The sequence below is a fragment of the Diorhabda carinulata genome, chromosome 9, assembly GCF_026250575.1.
Source record: "Diorhabda carinulata isolate Delta chromosome 9, icDioCari1.1, whole genome shotgun sequence".
Lineage (NCBI taxonomy): Eukaryota > Metazoa > Arthropoda > Insecta > Coleoptera > Chrysomelidae > Diorhabda > Diorhabda carinulata.
This window is the reverse complement of record NC_079468.1, coordinates 3195672-3215798: the sequence shown is the minus strand read 5'-3', so window position 1 is coordinate 3215798 and position 20127 is coordinate 3195672. Positions and strand designations below refer to the sequence as shown.

General features: G+C 30.0%; 2 protein-coding genes across 2 annotated transcripts; one reads left to right on the top strand and one right to left on the bottom strand.

Annotated features, from left to right (window-relative positions):
- Nucleotides 1-950: 950 nt before the first annotated feature.
- On the bottom strand, nt 951-9840 carry LOC130898118 (serine/threonine-protein kinase PAK 3). The gene is made up of 4 exons (XM_057807176.1): nt 9507-9840; nt 9160-9427; nt 8454-9100; nt 951-6127 (listed from the first exon to the last, which is right to left on the bottom strand). The coding sequence occupies exons 1-4, from the start codon at nt 9622-9624 to the stop codon at nt 5688-5690; spliced, it is 1473 nt and encodes a 490-aa protein (XP_057663159.1). The 5' UTR covers nt 9625-9840; the 3' UTR covers nt 951-5687.
- Nucleotides 9841-11689: 1849 nt separating this feature from the next.
- On the top strand, nt 11690-18937 carry LOC130898116 (integrator complex subunit 3 homolog). The gene is made up of 3 exons (XM_057807174.1): nt 11690-11892; nt 12025-14979; nt 15598-18937. Exons 1-3 carry the CDS (start codon nt 11818-11820, stop codon nt 15661-15663), a joined length of 3096 nt encoding a protein of 1031 aa, XP_057663157.1. The 5' UTR covers nt 11690-11817; the 3' UTR covers nt 15664-18937.
- Nucleotides 18938-20127: the final 1190 nt, after the last annotated feature.

Here is a 20127-nt window from a genome sequence, read left to right as displayed (position 1 = left end):
ACAACTCGAACAGAACTAACACTTCTAACCGTAACTTAATCATGTTTAGAGGATGTTCACTAATCTAAGGTATGCTTCAGGTTGTATCTAATTCAGTAAGTACACGAAATATCAATTTCATCATATCATCCCCCCAATATCGCGTAGCTACGAATGCAGGCTTTTGGAGCCAATTCATTCTTCGATGGATGTAGGGGTTCTTAGCTTTACATAAACTTCTGGGTTGGAAGCCCTGACTAAAAGAGGGTTGGAGGCAACTTTAGGGTCCGGGGCCGTTAAGCCCTGAGCCGTCTCGGAAGCTTTCCTTCTTTTTTTACAACACAGTTGCTTTTGCGGTTGTGGGTTCCGTGGTCTCTGTTCAGAACTTTCGGGGGAAGAGGATTTGTCATGGTCTCTGCTCTAGCAGTGCCCTTATAATTTCGCTCTTCGCGACAACTGGTAAGAGCTCAGGTACCATTCAGGAGAGCGGCCGCTTCCTCACCAACGGCTTCTTGAAAGGGTAAATATAACAAAATCGCACAATGTCGAGGAAATGCGTGGCAGTGATGATACAGCTGACCATTGATCGATTATAATGTTATTCGTTTCAAATTGTTCTAAATATAAGAACGTTTGGAATGTAGCAGAAAAAAAAAACTATATTTACTTGGAATCTAACCCACCATGTATTATACGTTCTCGATGAACTAAAAGTAACGAATTTCTAAAGTTAAATCACGCCATAGTGATTTATAACGCCTAAATAATCTAGGTCATGGAAAGAATGCACAAATCACATTTCTGTATCCTAGATTAATAATAATTGCAGCAGTGACATTCAATTATACAATTTTTAAATCTTAACACGTTGACTGCCATTTTTACATGATTTAAATTTTTTATACACAAATTCTGATACACATGGCAGTCAATGTGTTAATGGTATAAATTATTAAATAAAAACTACGGTAATAATATCATACCTTTATTTATATAAAAAATTTACCAATAAAAATACTCATGATCAAAATATTAAACATGAATATACAGTGGAGGTCGTGATGTCTGAACGTTTTTCCAAAATCGATTTTTGCAAGCAAATATTTGGAATAAAAAGATATCGAAATGGAAAATTTTTTGTTTCAGACATTGGGACGTCACTTATACGTACATTCCATATATAAAATCGTGTAACAAAATATTGGTACAGTAGTTCAAAAAATATAGATAAAAGTTATTTGGTCCTATACAATGATAAAAGTAAAAAAATTACAAATCACATTACACACTTAAAATTTATTAAATGCCCTTGTTTGGAATCATTTTTAAATTTCAACGAGATTATACTGTTGTTGAATTTATAACTATTCGTTTATTATTGCACTTTATATATACAGGGTGTCCTGATAAACACAAACTACAGATACAATATGAGAGTTCCTCATTACGCTCTTCGATTTAGGTTTTTAATCTATAAGTGAACAGTCACAACTAAAATTCCATTATAATTCCTAATTTTCTATGCATTAAATACTTTTAAGGAAACTTTTAACATTAAAAGGGACCCCTCATGTAAAAAATGTACAGGAGGTTTAGTTAATAGTTATGAACTCATCTCCGCCCTGCTTGGATTTAACAGAATTTTAAAATTCGGCGAATTCGTTTGATCTTTGTTTTTATAGCAAAGCGGTTTATTTGTTTTACTTCTCTATTTTTCTAGAACTTGTGGAATAAGAAGTTTATGTAGTGCAGTTTAGTTCAGTTTATATTAAATAGTTATAGTGAACAGACCGAAAGAGAAAGTAATCGATGAATTCAAATAAACTATTCAAGTTAGTTAAATGATAGTGATAAGTGAATTATAATAAGTTAGTTAAGTGTAGTGTATATTATTCAAATAAAAGTAAAAGACAATGTCTATTAATTAACTCCACGAATAGAAATCATTTAAATAAATAAGGAAAACATTACAATAGTATGATTTGACTCCCAGTGAAAAGGGGGTAACTTCGTTTACTGATAGTTACCTGCTTGACTTCTTTGTAGAAAGAGGTACGTTAATTTTTTTTCTAATGGGGCTTTTATTTTCATATTTAACCCTTTTATTTTACTATGGGGAAATATTGAAGAAAAAAAATATGGAAATACTGGTCATAGGGCTCCATAAGTTATTGGTGGTCAAAGGCTTTAAGTACCTCGAAATTACACTAACACAAGGTGAAACTGGAGCAATTGGAAGATTATTCAACGCAATTAGAACACATAACAAAAAAGCAAAATACAAAATACAGGAATGAGAATCCTAAAAATATTAAGAATAAATTTACAAAAAAAAGGAAGACTGAGAAGGAGTTGGATGGAAGACATTAACATGGCAGAGGAAAATCGAGGAATAGGAAATAAAATAACAGACACAGGATAGTAAAGAATGGAAATTGCACTCAATTCCAGCATGGTTTACAGCTAAATAGGTAGAAGAATTAATTAATTTTTCAAATATGAAGTTTTTTTAGTCGAAAATATTGTAATCAGTTAATTTATAATCAAATAAAATATTTTTAATACCGATTGTTTTTTCCCCTCCAAGTCATTTACATATCAATCAACAACGATATATATTCAAACAAATTTAAGACCCAAATATTATTCACAGAATTGAATTTATAAACCAATTTTGGGTCTCGAGACTATGAACGAGTTAACAGCATCTTAAAAATGCACTAGGTTTTTTAACGGGAACTTTTAGATAGAAGTAAATTATGTTTTACGGTATCTGTAATTTACATTTAGCAAGAGTATTTTTAAATTGAGCCTCAAAATGTTTATAAATAAAAAAGTCAATTTTAAGCATTTGTAAAACTTTAGTTATATTAACAATGTTTTTAGCAACCTTATCTGATGATAATAAATGTGAAATAATATACTTTTTCAAATTACGAAAAGTCTTAAAAAATGTGTAGCAATTTAATTGACTACGTTTTAGAAGCTTACAAAAAAAATGCAAAAAATTTGATTACTTTTAGTTACATCAATACTGTTTATATTTTCAGTTCATAAAAAATAATCTAGGTAGTAAATTGAATAAAGAAAAAAATACCAAAAGTCATATTTTTACTTAATATCAAATACCTACAAATCAGACAGCTACAATTATATTTAGGGAATGGTTATTAACATCTAAAGGGGAAATAAACAATGTGCTAGAAAATTCTTAAACTGATAACGGTTAACTTGTATGTCTTTCCATGGATTCCATTGGATTAGCCTGGGCAATTTTAATTCATAAGTTTCCACCACATACCAGAATAGTGGCTAATGATGGGTTATTATTACCATTGGTGCAGCCATCCCTGTGACATTGAAACGATTACTAAAGGGACATAGGAGCAAGAATCATCCCTGTATCATTGAAAAGATTACTAAGTAGGACAAAAGTAAGAATCATCCGCGTCATTGAAAAGACTACTAAGTAGGACGCAAGCAAGAATCATCCCTGTGTCATTGAAAAGATTGCTAAGTAGGACACAAGCAAGAATCATCCCTGTGTCATTGAAAAGATTACTAAGTAGGACAAAAGCAAGTCATCCCTGTGCCATTGAAAAGATTACTAAGTGGAATAGAAGCCAAAATACTTCTAGAAAATATTATTTACACCACCATTTTGAATTATGCAACCAACCATACGTCTATAATTTATTTGTTTAGCGTACAAAACAATTTTACCTGAATGAAAGCAACTAAAATAGGGTTAACCATAACCTTTCGGTTTAATATTTTATATATAAGTATAATATTTAAATAAAGTGGTCTAGATAAACCCCTAAGTGTCCAAGGGAGACCGGAATGCAAGTAAATATCTATCGATAGAGCAGATATTTAAATTTTTAAGGGGAAATTGAGAAAATAGTAGAGTCTACTAAAACCTATAAGTGGTCTATAAAGAAAACTTATGGTTTCAACTATTGAATATTTCACCCCTCAAAGTAGATTTTACAGTTTCAGACTAGATTTATGACAAGACAAGGTGGTCCAGCTGAAATATAACTATATAAACTGCTAACTTGAGTATAAATTCATTTTCTAGAAAACCATCCCGCGGTGTCTTATTGTTATTGCTTTCAGTCCAGTAATTTGTTTTCCCCGTTAACTGAAAGGAACATGAACATGTAAAATTAGATGCTTCCTAATCAATTCAATAAGAAACTAAAACACATACATGAACCAGAATGTAAGGGTCACACCAAAAACTGCAGAAGTTCAAGTTAAAGACTATTCCAAAAGGTGGTTGTGGTAATTGTGATATTATTCAGCGAATTTAATTAATGATTCTTGCCTTAAACTTCCCATTTATCTCTTGATTACTTATTAGTACAAAAAACTTATTACTGAGAACACAATTGGGTATAGAAACTAAATTATATAAAAATTATTAGCCTGTTATAATTGATGTGATATTAATAATAAATTAAAATTAAAAAAATGCAAAAATAAGTTATCAAGAAATAGAGAAAGTCAACACAAATGAAACTGAATGATAGTGATAAGAAAGAAAAATTAGGAAACTAAAGATTTAAAACACCATTAGAAAATACAGAAAGAAACAAATAGATCATATAACGGAGCTGGAGATAAATATGAATTGTGTAAGATGGTAAAAGGCAGAAGAAAGGAAGTACTGGAGCCCTAATCAGAACTGAAAATGAAAATAGACGAAATGTTATTTTGCTATTAAAGTGAAACACCTGGGGAAAATAAATTAGTCAAAATAAAGAATAAAGACAATACAAATACAAAAAAACAGCTGTTAGTACAGATATATTGTAAGAAATCAAAAGAATAAAAACTTGAAACACCTTTAGAAAATAAAGAAACAAATAAACCACATAACGGAGCTGGAGACAAAGTTTAAATGGTAAGATGGCAAAAGACAAAAGAAACGAGTACAAGAAAGGAAGTACTGGAGACCTCATCTGATACCTGAATATGTAAATAGAAAAGTTACTAGTGCTGTAACCAACAAAATTATCCCAAATTCCCAACGCTTATTGATTTTTTCCCACATATACAGTTCTCGACAGCCATTTCTATCTGGCAGCTCCATAAACTTGGCTATAAATTTTCATTTCGAATGGATTTGGTCAATAAAATATGATACATAAAAAATATAGCTTTGCACTATACTTCTTAATTATTTATATACAAACCAAAGACTTTTAGTCAATCAGAACAAGATTATATCTGTTATATTAAGATTGTCCCAAAAGTTCAATACAAAAAATGTAATATTTCATAATTAAATTTAAAATTAACTGCAAACTTTCGAATTTATTATTAATAAAATCAACCTTTATATATACAGATAAAGATATATTTGACTTAGTGAGAGAATTCTCAAAATAATTAAGTTGATGTAATAAATGATATATAGGTTTGTTTGTGCTACAATTATATACAAAAATTGTCAACTGTTCCTCATATTTATACGTTATCTAAAAAACAATAGCAAATATCATCACGTAACAATTATTTTACCAATATTTATTTCAAATAAGTTATTTGGACCCAAATATTTAAAGAATAAACATTAAAATCGATTAAACAAACCTATTTTTTTGTATAAACATTTTTCGAAAAAAAAAAATGAATATATACACCTGTTGACTAATCTCGGATATCTTTGGGACAGTTTAAAGACATGGTTCTTGTATTTAAGTCTTGTGGAGCATCTTTTTGGCAGCCCTAATTAGAGGAGTAAGTGTCTTCAGTTCCATTTTTTCATCTAAAAATTCATGTTGCAACAACTCTTTAGCCGTAGCTCGTTTATCAACATCAACTTGGAGACAAAAATCAATAAAACTTTGCAATTTTTCTGATAAACTAGACCATCTGATGATGTTTGGTCTACCGTTTGCTGTAATCAAATAAAGAGCTCTAAGAGGTGGTTCTCGAAGATAAGGAGGTTCTCCATCCAACATTTCTACAATCATAATGCCTAGAGACCAAATATCTACTTTTTTACCATATTTTTGTCTTGTAACTACTTCGGGAGCCATCCAATATGGAGTTCCTACCATAGTTTCTCTTTGTTCGTTTCCGACTACGTTTGCACAGAATCCGAAATCTGTCACTTTCACAGTACCATTCATACCTAAAAAGAAAAATAAAATTATAAAAAAAAACAAACTACATTTTACTACTACATGTTGCTTTCAAATCTTGAAATATTATCACTGACTGGAGAAGACATCATTTCATGGAATAAGGGTATAAGTAGAAGTTTGACTATTATCTGAAATTGGTCATTGAAAGTACATATATCTTTGAGAGCAGCTCATTATCCTTAATTGTCCTACCTACCAATGGATGAATGATGATAAGTAAAGATACAAATACCAATTTACATTAAATAACAAAACATCTGAGCAACGTGCGGGACTAGCATGCATCTATTACATGAGCCATGAAGACTTATCCAATTGCGGCAATGTAATTTATTCCATACTTAACTCCACTGTTGGTGATGGATTTAAATAAGAGATTGGAAGTTCCCTGTGTCAAACAACTGCAACACTCAGAAGATGATTTACTAAAAAAGTAATTTCGAGAAGAGCTTCTAAGGGACAAAAATAATTGAAAAGTCGACCTATTTTAGCTAATGATAAAATGTGTCGTAGCATGGTTTACTGTTAAAACGGATATTCATATTGACAGATCTGAATTCTCAAATTTGTTACCAATAATAGTATTCGTTAATGCTCAGCGATTACATAAAGAGCTGTATAGTGTACATGCCTATGATAGATGTTTCAATCTCTCATGTCTCTGCTTTATTTCTCATGATAGTTATTATTATTGTTTCACAATAGTAGGCGGTTAAAAAAAACCGATGAAGCTATTGTTTTATAAATTTAAAAATGAAAGTTTTTCAGAATACTGTTCACACTTTTTAGTCTACTAAAAGTAGTGCACAATTTGATTGTTTGTAGAGTGTCCAGCATCAAATCTGTTCTTGAAAATATTTGTATTTGCAGCAGTCACTGTCTCTTCTTCTAATGCATTCCACATATATACTATACGATTTGTCAAAAAGTTCTTCCGGGGCAACTTGCAGTTTCTTTCCTTAGATAGAATGCCCTCTTAACTGCTGATTTGTATTCACATGGAAAATGTCCAAATCGCAAGTGTAGATATGTGTAAGAATTTTATAGGTTTCTATTAAGTCTCCTCCGAAGCGACGCTCTCTGAGAGTGGATAGGGCAAATATTCTTAGCCGTTCTTCATAGCATAAATCTTTCAGCGGGGGAGGTATTTTAGTAACCCTTCGCTGAACTCGTTCTAAAAACTCAATATCCTTCACAAAATATGGATTCCACACTGAATGCGCAAATTCAAGCTTTGGCCTTTTATAAGTTTTGTAAAGAAGTCTTATCATCTCAACTGAGTCATCCTTAAAAGCTTTTTGTACATTGAGGTAAATAATGGCAAAACAGAAAAAGCAAAAGCTTTCAGAGGTTACATTATAATTTTAAAGTCATTGAATTCTTCACATTGAAGTTAAATCAAAATGTCTTCTGCGACAATAGTAAATGATAAGGCTAAAGAATGCTCCAGGAAGTACTCATATCCTCTACCACATCGAATAATGAAATTCCCATGGTAGTGATCTTGATCGCTTTTAAAAATTTCACTAATTCTTTCAATGCTACCTCGGCCCTTGTCTTGATATAGGTCAACGTGAGTGTTAGTCATGATGTCAATAGTGACGTTCATGCCGCGACTAAAATAGTCATAGTCGTCATATGCAACGTCCAGAAGAGTATTTCAGGCACTATGAACATTTCAGAAATGCATCATTTGTACATTTTGTCTGTATCTTAGGTATTCAACTATTTCTTTTGTATTCTTTAGTTGTTCTTCTATCTTCTCACTCTGTTTATTGTGTCTTTCTTGCCATTTCTTCTTTTATTTGATATAATTCCGGAAGTATCTTGTTCCTTTCATTTTCTTCTTTCCTACATTCTTGTCATTGCATCTTCTCCTCTAATTTTTCTTTAATGCTCAGGGACTACATGAATAGCTGCAGACTTTACATGAATATTTTATAATTTGTCTTCCTGTATCTATCTTAGATATCCAACTCCATTTCAAAGTTTTTCTTCTTTTATACCACTTATGTTTCCTGTGGTCTATTCCTTTCTTTTTCTTCTTTTGTAGCTTCTTCTCCTCTCATAATTTTTATTTAATACATAAGGGGCTTTATGTAAACACCCAAAATATTTATTTTTTTAGCTCATGGTGCATGTACAATCCTCTCAGATTTTTTAATTTCTTGTTCTTCGAAAAAGTGAGTTTGTTAAAGTTTATAATAGACTCAAAACAATTTTCATATTATAGATGGATAGATTTGTCTGTACGAAAACAGGAACCTCCAAATTCCTGCAATTCAAAAGAATATTCATAATTTTCCAACTTACCCAACAAAACGTTATCTGATTTAATATCTCTGTGAATAGTGCCTCTTTCGTGTAAATAATTGATGGCTTGTAAGACCTCGTAACAAACTGCAGCTATCTGCCCTTCTTTCATTACAGTCTCAGTAACAACATCTGTTAAAGGACCACCATCTAACAATTCCATCACCACATATAAGTGATCGTCGTTCACCAAGAAAGCATCTAAGAAGTTCACAAGGTTTTTATGCTTGAAGTTTTTCATTATTTTGATCTCGCTGAGTAATAAATCTTTTTTGTGTTGTTTTGTCATATCAATATCTTTTATGGCAACTAGTTCCCCAGTTTTAATGCACGTGGCAGAAAAAACGATTCCTGATGCACCAGATCCTAGGTCCTTATGAGTGCGTTCATAATATTGATTAGGATCTCCTGGGTTACAAATCTTACGTATTTCTAACATATAATCATCATCCGTCATTCCACTACGTCTTCTTATGACATCATCATTAGATAAATCAGTATTTGAACTTGATTTATCTCTATACTCGACTTCCTCTTTTTTAATATCATCAACTATAGTTAAATCCACCAAGTTCTTTGCCAAATTTTTGGTTTGCACTAAATTTGTTACATCTATTTTCCTGGGAGGCCTTACTGGAGTTGAGGGTCTGAAATAAATTCAATCTATTGGTAATTATTCAAAGATTTGAATAAAATGCGTACTTACTTTTGTTCATCACTACTTTTTTCAGAATCTGATAAAGAATCTTTACTTTTATGAGCATCTTTGGAAAGACTGTATAGGTCAATTAATTTAGATTCTTCTACAATATCTTTTTCTGTAATTATATGCTTAAATTCGGGTCTCTCTTCATTGCCCTTTTTAATTGAAAAGTTATAAAACTGCAAAACTTGCTTGACAACTAGTGGATTTTCTCTTTGTTCATCTTTCGTAATTTGGGTACCTATTTGTCTCATCCAAGCTGACGGGAGACCTGTTAACAATGATCATTACGATGGGTTATATTTGAATTAAATAATATTTACAAATATTGTATTTACAGTTTTGATTACCTGTCAAAAGACCCTGTTCATTAACAGTTACATGTATATCATGATTTACATTTGTAGGTGCTCCGATAACGGCTACTTTGGGTCCTTCTTTGGGCTTTCTTTGAAAAAGGAAACTCATCGTAGATTATCTCAAACCACAACAAAAACAGAAAAATTAAAAAAATCACCAGATCACTCTCTCAATGAATGATTTTGTTTATCAGTCTTGAATTAGTTTCATATCTTAAATCTAATTACTAGACTATTAAATTTATAAAAAAAATACTTTTCGTTTTTGTCAAGAATCGCCCATCGCCTTCGAACAATGACATCTGTCGATGACTGTATGACGAATGACAATTGATAAGGAATTTGACATTAACAAAAGCAGTATTGGAAATGCTTGAAGATTTTACCATTCCAATAAACAATATCTAGTTATTTGAAACATTCAACTAATACAGTAATTTTAGATAATAATTAATAATGCATATACATTCATATGTATTATCATATATATATTTGTAATACAGATAATAACTAAATTTGATATCAATCAAATAAAAAACGTCATGAATTTCCCCAAAACCAGAATAGATTGTTAAATCTGACAACCTTAGAAACATTAAGAACTCCATGTTGTTAAATTGTTGGGCGGTTGTTTCAAATAACATGAATCATTGAACGGCACAGGATATCTAATAGGTTATTGAAATACATATTACTAAAGAATATTATATCTTACAAGTTTACACGTATAATTATATATAATGTGAAATATATATTGAAGGATTAGACTAAATTTAATTTATATCTGCTTACAACATGTAGATTCTAATTTTAGATCCTGCCATTTTTTCTACGGACTATCAAAAATGTGTATGCAAATATTATAAATAACTCGTATGCGTTTCCGTTCATGTTGACATTAACTAATCGTCGAGTCCTTTATTGAATATTATTGAAAATCCGTTTGCTTAATACATTAACAAGAGTATTTGTTGCTTCCACGTGTTCAGAAAAATAGCATTCGTAAAAATATGATCACTACAGTTTTTATCAGAGAGCCATAAATGAGACAATTATTTTTGATACCGGCATGTCGTCCTGCTGAGTATCTCATTGCACTTAACAGTTTGACAACATACGTAACTACGAGGCAACATCATAAACTTTCCAGTTTTCTCCTACTTTCTGCCTAGATTCGTTAGGGTGAAGTGGGGTATTGGGCGTGACTCTGAAAATTATTTAGTCTAATTATTAGTTATTAATTAGTAATCAATAAAAATAGCTATTACTATTGAACTCACATATATTAATACGTAATTTACATTTTCCAATGAATCCCATATTTGACTTGTGTTCTAATAATAAAACTAACAAAGTTTAAAATTTGTAATTCGCATTTTTCAAAACAACTTTTAAAATTCAACTATTACTATGTCATTACTTTTATCAACAAAATTTTCATATCTAAGTATTGTGTATGTGTGGTTTCTATTTATGCTTTCCTACAAAGTATTTTTCGACTATTCATTTTGTATGTATTTTAGAATCTTCCTAATATGGTGAATAAACTAATTACATTAATCTTTAGAATCACCCACTTTAATTGCAAATTATTTTAATGCTGCTCCGAATTAGATAATCACAAAGATAAATCTGATCCGATAAAAATGAAAAAGACGTTTTGAACTAGAGGAAATTGCCCTACTTAACCCTACAAAGGATGTATACATTAATTAGATGAGCTTAGTGATGTAGATGTTTCATTCGTTTCAGATTTAGTGAAACATAAAACCGATTTAGTTACTTAAATCTTTAATACATTGTATTATATATTAATAAAAATAAAAGATATTGTGAAGAATATTTATCTTTATCAAAAATAGTTATAAATATAATTGGATCACCCTCTAATATTTATGGGAGTATCCAGATTCTGTTTATAAATGCCATTTGATGTTTAAATTAGATAATTTTTATTTTCATAAAAGCTCAAATAGATTTTTTTAGATGTTTAGTTGTTTTATAATAAGAAATTTAAATATATATTAATACGGTATAATAATTAATTATCGTGAAAGAAAAAATAATTAATGCAAAATTGGCATGTTCCACGTAAACGATTTATTGATTTTATCATATACTGCGGAAAATAATGAGACTTGGCAACTGTGTGAAGATCTACCAACTCCACCACACTTCAGACCAAATCACCAAGGCGAGCTTGATTTTCACACAATATTTTCCGAGGACGGAACGATGCAGGCCCTGCTGTGTTTGTCAACAGTGCGAAATTCGTAGCGGCCGTTATTATACTTTTAACGATATGGAAGTGATTTCAACAGGGACTTCTAGATTATTTTTAACTTCTTCAGTTGAAAATAAAGACGATTTAGAAGAGGTAAACCGTTTAAAACCATATTAGTTGAGCAAATGTCCGCCATTATGAATCTCGCCTTGACTTCTTTTATTTGTATTTTGACGCTGACAGTACCTTAGCGCGGTAAAATTAAATTTTGTTTTTTTGTTTCAGAAATTCGAAAGAAGTTACCAATTTCTACTCAGTACAACAGCTGGATTAAGTGATAAAGATGCACACGAGGCTCTCAACAAGGCACTTTTGAAAGAAAAAGGTTATGAAGAAATATCTTTTGGACTTTTGGTTACAATTTTAACAGAACCCCATAATGCACCTAAAAGTTATAGGGATTTAACGTTAATAACTCGTGACGGGTTTGGACTAATAGTTACAAATTTATCGCAATTAGTGTTTGACAAATATTTACGATTTAATGATGTGGTAAAACAACAGTTAATATGGCTCTTAAGGGAAATGATAAAAAATGCAGTGAGCAATGTGGACACTTTGGTGTGGAATTTGATGAGACATGCAGCAGGAGGTGATGTATCCCCAAAAAATATTACGCTTATTGAATCCCTTCTTGATGTTTTTATAGAATATAGAAATTGGTTAGAAAAATTTCCAGTTTTAATAGCATCTGTTGTTTATACATATTTAAGACTAATAGAAGATCACAATGCGCCTTATCTAACAAATTTGAGACAGAAAGAAGTCAACTTTTTAATAAGTATTATGAGAGAACATTTCCAGGATTGTCTGGTTATTGGAAGAGATTTAGTTCGGCTTTTACAAAATGTAGCAAGACTTACAGAATTTGAACAATTATGGAAAGATATTTTACTGTCACCAAAGACTTTATCCCCCAATTTTACTGGGGTTTTGCAACTATTACAAACTAGAACTTCGAGGAGATTTTTACAGTCGAGATTAACACCAGAAATGGAGAGAAAACTTGTCTTTTTAACTTCCCAAGTAAGATTCGGCCACCATAAACGCTACCAGGACTGGTTTCAGCGGCAGTACTTAGCTACTCCCGAATCGCAAAGCCTCCGATGTGACATAATACGTTTTATAGTTGGTGTTATACATCCTACAAATGAATTACTGTGTTCAGACATCATACCTAGGTGGGCAGTCATTGGATGGCTTTTAACAACATGTACATCAACTGTAGCTGTATCTAATGCAAAATTGGCACTCTTTTATGATTGGTTATTTTTTGATAGCGAAAAAGATAATATTATGAATATTGAACCTGCTATACTAGTTATGCATCATTCCATGAGGTCACATCCAGCAGTTTCTGCTACACTGTTAGATTTTTTGTGCAGAATTATAGCAAATTTCTATCCACCTTTAGAGGATAAAGTGAGGGCAGGTATATTCACTTCACTGAGACAAATATTAGATAAACGAGTATTACCTTCATTGCTGCCTTTATTCGATAACTCAAAACTGGATAGGGATCTTAGAAGTATGGTACAAGAAACATTCAGAGAATTTTGTACGGCAATACCTTTCGAATCATCTTCAAAAGACATGTTAAATAGTCCAAATTCAGTGAAATATGAGGAAAATGAATCTGTGTCACTTCTCAACAACCATATTATGGATAGTGAACCAGCATTTAGTGATGATGAGGAAGAACCAAGCTTAAGAATAAGTACTTCTTTAGCATATGATACAGATGAAGAAGATGATTTACCGTTATCAAAAGTTAAGTTAAAAGAAAAAAATAAATCAGAAGTATTTATAGAAGGTCCAATAGGGGAAACACTTCAAAAGTTACAACACGAAACTGATACTGATGAGAGAAATGATCTAATGGAAAAGTTGATTGGACAAGTGATGGACTTGGATGAAGATGATGAAAATTTACCAGCTGTAGCCAAATGTTTGGTCAATTCTATAAAAGATGAGGTGAAGGGAGAGATATTTCCAGATGTACTGACAGAAGAAAATCTCATGGATAGTATGAAATCTCCATTATTCACTTTATTCAAAACTTTATATGGTTTCAGTAAAGATGAATTGGGCAAAGATGTACTATATAAAGTTATAGCAGAAATGCACAATGAATTACCGAATCTTGGTTACCTTATCATTTATTACCTCAAAGCGAAAATTTGGAAGGAAAACAAAAAAGAAGATCATTCCGTTGCTAGTGCACTCAAGATTAGTGTATACAAAGACTTTTGCCAGAGCATAGAAAAGAAAGTAGATATTTGTTTATTCGATGATTTATTTGCATGCCATCACAGTGATACTAAATTGATGATGTGGATAGTGCCAGACCTGTATAGAGACTTTAAACAACAAACAGTTAATAACGCTCAAATATTGCGGGTAATAATTTCAGCAATAGATCCACGGCAGTTACAAACGTTAGTGGGGAAAGTACTTCAGGGTCATCTAATGATGTTTAAGCAAGAAACCATCATACCTCTATTGAAAGCAAGCTTGCAATGGGAAAGTATAGAACAGTTCTTCCTGTGGCAACTTGTAAACGCCCACAATATATCCATAGACACTGTTTTACCATTAATAACTGAATTAGACTATGATCAGCATGCAGAGGCATTAACGGCAGTCACTCTTATGTTAAAAATGGAAAAACCAAATGCAGATTACATCAAATCTTTATTTTCTAGGGACATTTGTGATAACGGTGATTTATTTGTGTTTACAATTATTAAATTTTGGTGTGATGAGTATATAGACAAAGTAGCCGAACTAATTTCATCTTTATTAAGCACAAGGTATCCATCAACTTCCCCTAATAAACGGAAAAGATCTAGTGCGAGTAAAACATTAAGTGCTACTGTGCCTAGTGCCGATCAAGTTCTTGGACACTTGGAAAAACTGAGGATTATCTGTGAAAAACATGACTGTATGGCAATTTACACACTTGACTCGATGCAAAGGGCGCTTAGCATCGCTCATAATAACAGCAATGATAGCCAAAGGAAACAATTTAGTGAGTTGTTTGCACTTATGGAAGAAGAAGAGGAAGTTAGTGCCACCAAGAGATCGCAAGGAAGAGGTAGGAAACCTGCTAATAAAAATACTGTTGTTAAAAGGCAAATTGTAAGGGAAATATCAGATACTTCAGAAGAAACTAGTGAAGTAAGTACTAATTACAATAATAAAAATACCACTATTTATTTATGTGAAGTAATAGCACTATTAAATCTGATCCTAAATTTTTTATTCTTTTCCCCACGTCCTTTATTTAAATCATTATTTTTTTCTGCTACTTCATTGTTTTTAATTTTTTTAGATACTTTAGATAAGGTTTTGTTGATTTATATATCTTTGTTTTTGGAGATTTTTCTTTCTTGGGTACCTAACATTTTAAATTCTTGGATTTGTAACGTTCTGTAAGCTTCTTATCCAAATATTTGCTTTATACAGAGTTTAATTCCGGAATAATTTCTGTTAAATCAATGTATAATTTTCTTTTTCTTTGTATTATTATTATTAACATAATTTTGATAGGTTTAAATTAATTTTTGGAAAAATATAATTTTAATTGAACCATCTTTCTTCTTATTGAATTATACCAAAAAATGAAGAAGATTTTCAGAATGTATAATGAATAAACTTTACATTGAAATATTTTTTCAATTTATTTACAACTCGCTGAAAAATTTCTCAATGTAGTTTAATAGAATTGTGGCATTTTCCATAATGTAATCTATATTTTTAATAAATTTTTATAATGGTATTGATAATGTTTTCCAGGAGGAAGAGATTGTGAAACCAAAACAACCGAAGAAAAGAAAAAAAGTGATGTCTGATAGCGATTGACGGAAACAATCCATTTACGTGCAAATCGCTTATCTATTCACTATGCCCTCCTGTTGTGGGAGAGGCGGCTCGTTCTTAGAAGATACGATCGCTGAAGTGAAGAAAACACTGCCCATGCCTCCTATCAAAACCTAAGGCAATAAGATGTCTTGAAAAAAAAAACACCCCTAAACGTACCTTCAAAGTTGTTGCGATTACAGAAAATACGCCTTGCTTCGTTTTTACATGAGTCATTTTGAAATTTATTTATACTCCCTTTTTATTTTCTCAATTTGATATACTTCATTTTTAAACTAGAAAGACTAATTATGAAAAAGTTGATACTTTGAGTATTGACACAAGAAATTTGTTAAATAACAAAAATTTTTAGGAATTTGAATTGTATTTATTATATACTGAGTATTGAAAGTATAGAATTTTAATAACTTTTTTTAGTAAATTTGGTTGAAAAGGCTTTTTTGAGAAAATTATTGAATCCCTCAGATATTTGCTACATCTTATGACATAATTTTTTTACATTTAAATACTTCAATTTTCATTTTATCTACATTCAAATGTTTCATATAAAATTTACTTTCAATAACATTCTGGTACTGTATACTTGTTTTAAAAATTTGATCCAATACTTTTCGCATTCTTCATCGATTGAAACAAGCTCTCTTTTAAACAATCCTTAAAAAATTTGGTGATCGTTTAGAATTGGGACTCCAGGCAAACATCTCCTCAAAAAAATGTTCTCCACCCGGAAACTATATTATTAGGTAGAATTAGATCAGATTTAAAAATGGGGAGACACTTTTTATGGGGTTTCATTGCAAAAAACACTATTTTTAGGTATAACTTAAATTCGAATAATAAATAATTTTGTAATTATTCTAAATATTGATGTCCTTTTAACACTCCCCCTTTTAAGCTATACTTATACCTAAAAATCATATTTTTGTCGATGAAACCCCATAAAACATGTCTCCTTTACCTTTAATTATCTAATTATAGATTCCACCTTCAATTTTCAAGTCTATCTAACGAAATGGTTTCAAGGGTGGGAAAAGATTTCTGGTTGTCACCTAACCTAATCTAAAAATCTTGTTTTTTTCGATGAAACCCAATAAAAAATGTCTTCCCCACCTTCAATTATACAATTCTACTTAACAAAATAGTTTCCAGGTGGGAAAAACATTTTGGGAGCCACCTAACCCCACAAAAAATGTCTCCCCCATTTAATTTATTAATTATATCTAACAAAATAGTTTCCAGGTGGGGAATAACTTTTTAGAGCAACTTACCTAAATATCCTGTTTGTTTCAATATAACACCATAAAAAAGGTCTTCCCTACCTTTAATTATACAATTCTACTTAACAAAATGGTTTTTGGCAGCCACCTAACCTAACCTAAAAATCGTGTTTCTCTAATGAAACCCCAAAAAAATGACCTTTAATTAACTAATTCTACCTGGTAATGAGTTTCCAGGCGAAAAAAAAAACATTTTGGAGCAACCTAACCTAAAAATCCTGTTTTTTTAATTTAACCTCATAAAACATGTCTCCCCTACCTTTAATCATCTCTAGCAAAATAGTTTCAAGATGGGGAAAGATTTTTTGGAGCGATTTTTGCCTGGAGCCGAGCCCCAAATTCTAAATAATTTCCAAAAAATTCTCCAATTCAGTTCAATCACATGTATCGAAATTTTTTTAGTAAAATAATGACTAAGTCTGTTCCTCCTTAGTATATTTATTAAAAATTTGACTGCTCATAAAAATTTAGTGCCAATTCGTCACCCTATATTCATTTATTAGTTAAAAAAAATCAAAAATTAGGCAAAAAGTTACTGATACCTTTTTTTTTTATTACGATTTCAGTTAAAAATCTTTGATTGCCATTTTACGTGAATAAAATCATTAATTTTAGCTCAAAATTTGAAAAAATTGAATAGAAATTAGATTAATATTAAAAAAAAAATTGTTTTTACATCAAAGTACTGCAAAAATAAATTTGAATAATTAAAATATATATTTTCGACTTTTTTCATCATTATTTCCAATTTGTTTCTAAACTTGTTTAAAAAACTCACTTATTAATAAAAAAAACATTAAAATTTGATTTCTCAATAATTTATTTATAAATATGATAAAAAATTATTAAAAATTCCAACCACTAATCATTTCAAGATCAGCTGTTTTTTATAATTTTTATTTCTGCTTCAACTTTAAACGAATCTCGAATATAATTAAACATGAGCCATTATTTAAATCGACTCCACTATATAAATAATGTTTTGGCAGATTAGTAATTGATTAAAATGACAAAAATATTTCAGTTCAGTTCTAGTTTAAGAATAAAGTATAAGTTAATTCAGCTCAATATCTAAGAGGTGAAAGGGTTTTCTTTTTTTTTTGATAATGATTTTTTAGATGAAATTTCATGGTTTTTTGTTATTTTTGGAAATATCTAAATACGAAAGTTGATACATAATAATTTAATATAAATCATTTGGAAGTTTGAAGTTATACCAGAAATTTTTATTTGCAAGTATAACGGTTTAACGATTGTTCGGATATTGAGAACAGGTATAGAATTTTTCTTTAATTAACAAATTTTGTCTGTTTTAGAAGAATCTGTCAACCTATAATAATTTTTAATTCAAAAAACACTCAAAAAGGGGGCTAGATGAATTTGTTCAATTGCAGTTGAAGTATTTTTGGAATAAAATAAATTGTTTGATTCCAAAACCCGAAAAATACAAAAATTGAATTTAAACTTTTCAAAAACATTTTTCATGTCCATTGTAACTTTTATTTCTACTTCTGTTGCTTTACCTTTAAACTTTTTTTGATATTTTATTGAGTGGGACTTTATTTTTTAATATTTACACTATTTTTATGTTTAGTTTTGAAAATATCTACAAAAGTTGATACATAATATTTGAATATAAATTTATTTGCTGCAATATATCTTTTAAATCAAATAAGTCCCATAAGCAATTCTGTACAATTATCCAGATATTAAGAAAAAGTATAGAATTTTTCTTAATAAACAAATTTTGTCTGTTTTAGAAGAATCTGTCAACCTATAATCATTTTTAATACAAAAACACTCAAAAAGGTAGTTAGACGAATAACTTTTAGCTTTTTTGTTACAATTTCAGTTAAAGTTACTATATTTTTGGAATAAAATAAATTGTTAGGTTCCGGAAGGTGAAATATACAAAAAGTGATTTCTAACTTTTTCAAAAAATGTTTAATCTACTGCAAGAACTAAATAAATTAGAAAAATTGAAGTAGACTTCAGAACTGTAATTAAAATAAAGTTTTTTTGTTCTTTTTGAAGGGTATTGTTGATTTTTTTAATCATTATTTCTATTTTTTTTAAATTGCTGATAAAAAAATCTTATATAATAAGTATAATAATAAACAGACTAATTTGATTAATAGAAAATATCAGTTTCAAAACATCCTCCATAGGTCAAGATTTATTTCAATTTGTTTTATTTCTTTTTGATTTTTTTATTAATATTATAAAAAATATTGAAAATTCCAACCACTAATAATACCAAAATCAGCTGTTATTCATAATTTTTATTTTTGCTTCTGTTGCTTCAACTTTAAACTTTTTTTGATATTTTATTGAGGGGGACTTTATTTTTTCAATTTTACACTCTTTTTTGGTTAATTTTTGAACATATCTACAAAAGTTGATATACAATATTTGAATATGAGTTTATTTACTGCAAAAACGGTTTAACTCGGAATATATTTTTTAAATAAAATAAATCCCGTAAGCAATTCTGTACAATTATCCAGATATTAAGAAAAAGTATGGAATTTTTTTTTAATGTACAAATTTTGTCTCTTTTATAAGAATCTGTCACCCTGTAATCAATTTTTAAGATAAAAAACACTCAAAAAGGGGGTTAGCCAAACTACTGTTGCCAAAAATTGAGATCGAACTTTGTTCAGGTTCATTATAATTTTTATTTTTGCTTCAATTGCTTCTACTTTTTTTGATAAAATTTCTGATATTTTATTGGTTTACCATCTCCATGGAATCAAATTGTTTGTTCGGTACTGAGAAAAAGTACAGGATTTTTCTTCGATTTACACATTTTGTCTCATTTAGAACAACTTTGTCACCCAACTTTTTAGGGGCGTAAAAAGACTAATGTTAGCTTTTTATTCTCAAAATTTCTGTTAACATTTATCTCTGGTAACAGTAAAATCATTTTTTTGAACAAAAAAGGCAAAAAAAGAAATTGAATTTCAACTTTTCAAAAAAAATTGCATATTTTTTTTGTTTTATTTTATGGGGAAAAGTGTATTGTATATCAAAACAATTTTTGGATTAAAGTAACTCAATTATAATAAGCACGGTTATTTGAAGAATCAAAAAATCATTTTCAAAATGATATCAATGGGTCAAAAGATTAATTTCAATTAGTTTTCTATTATTTACTATAAATCTTTGT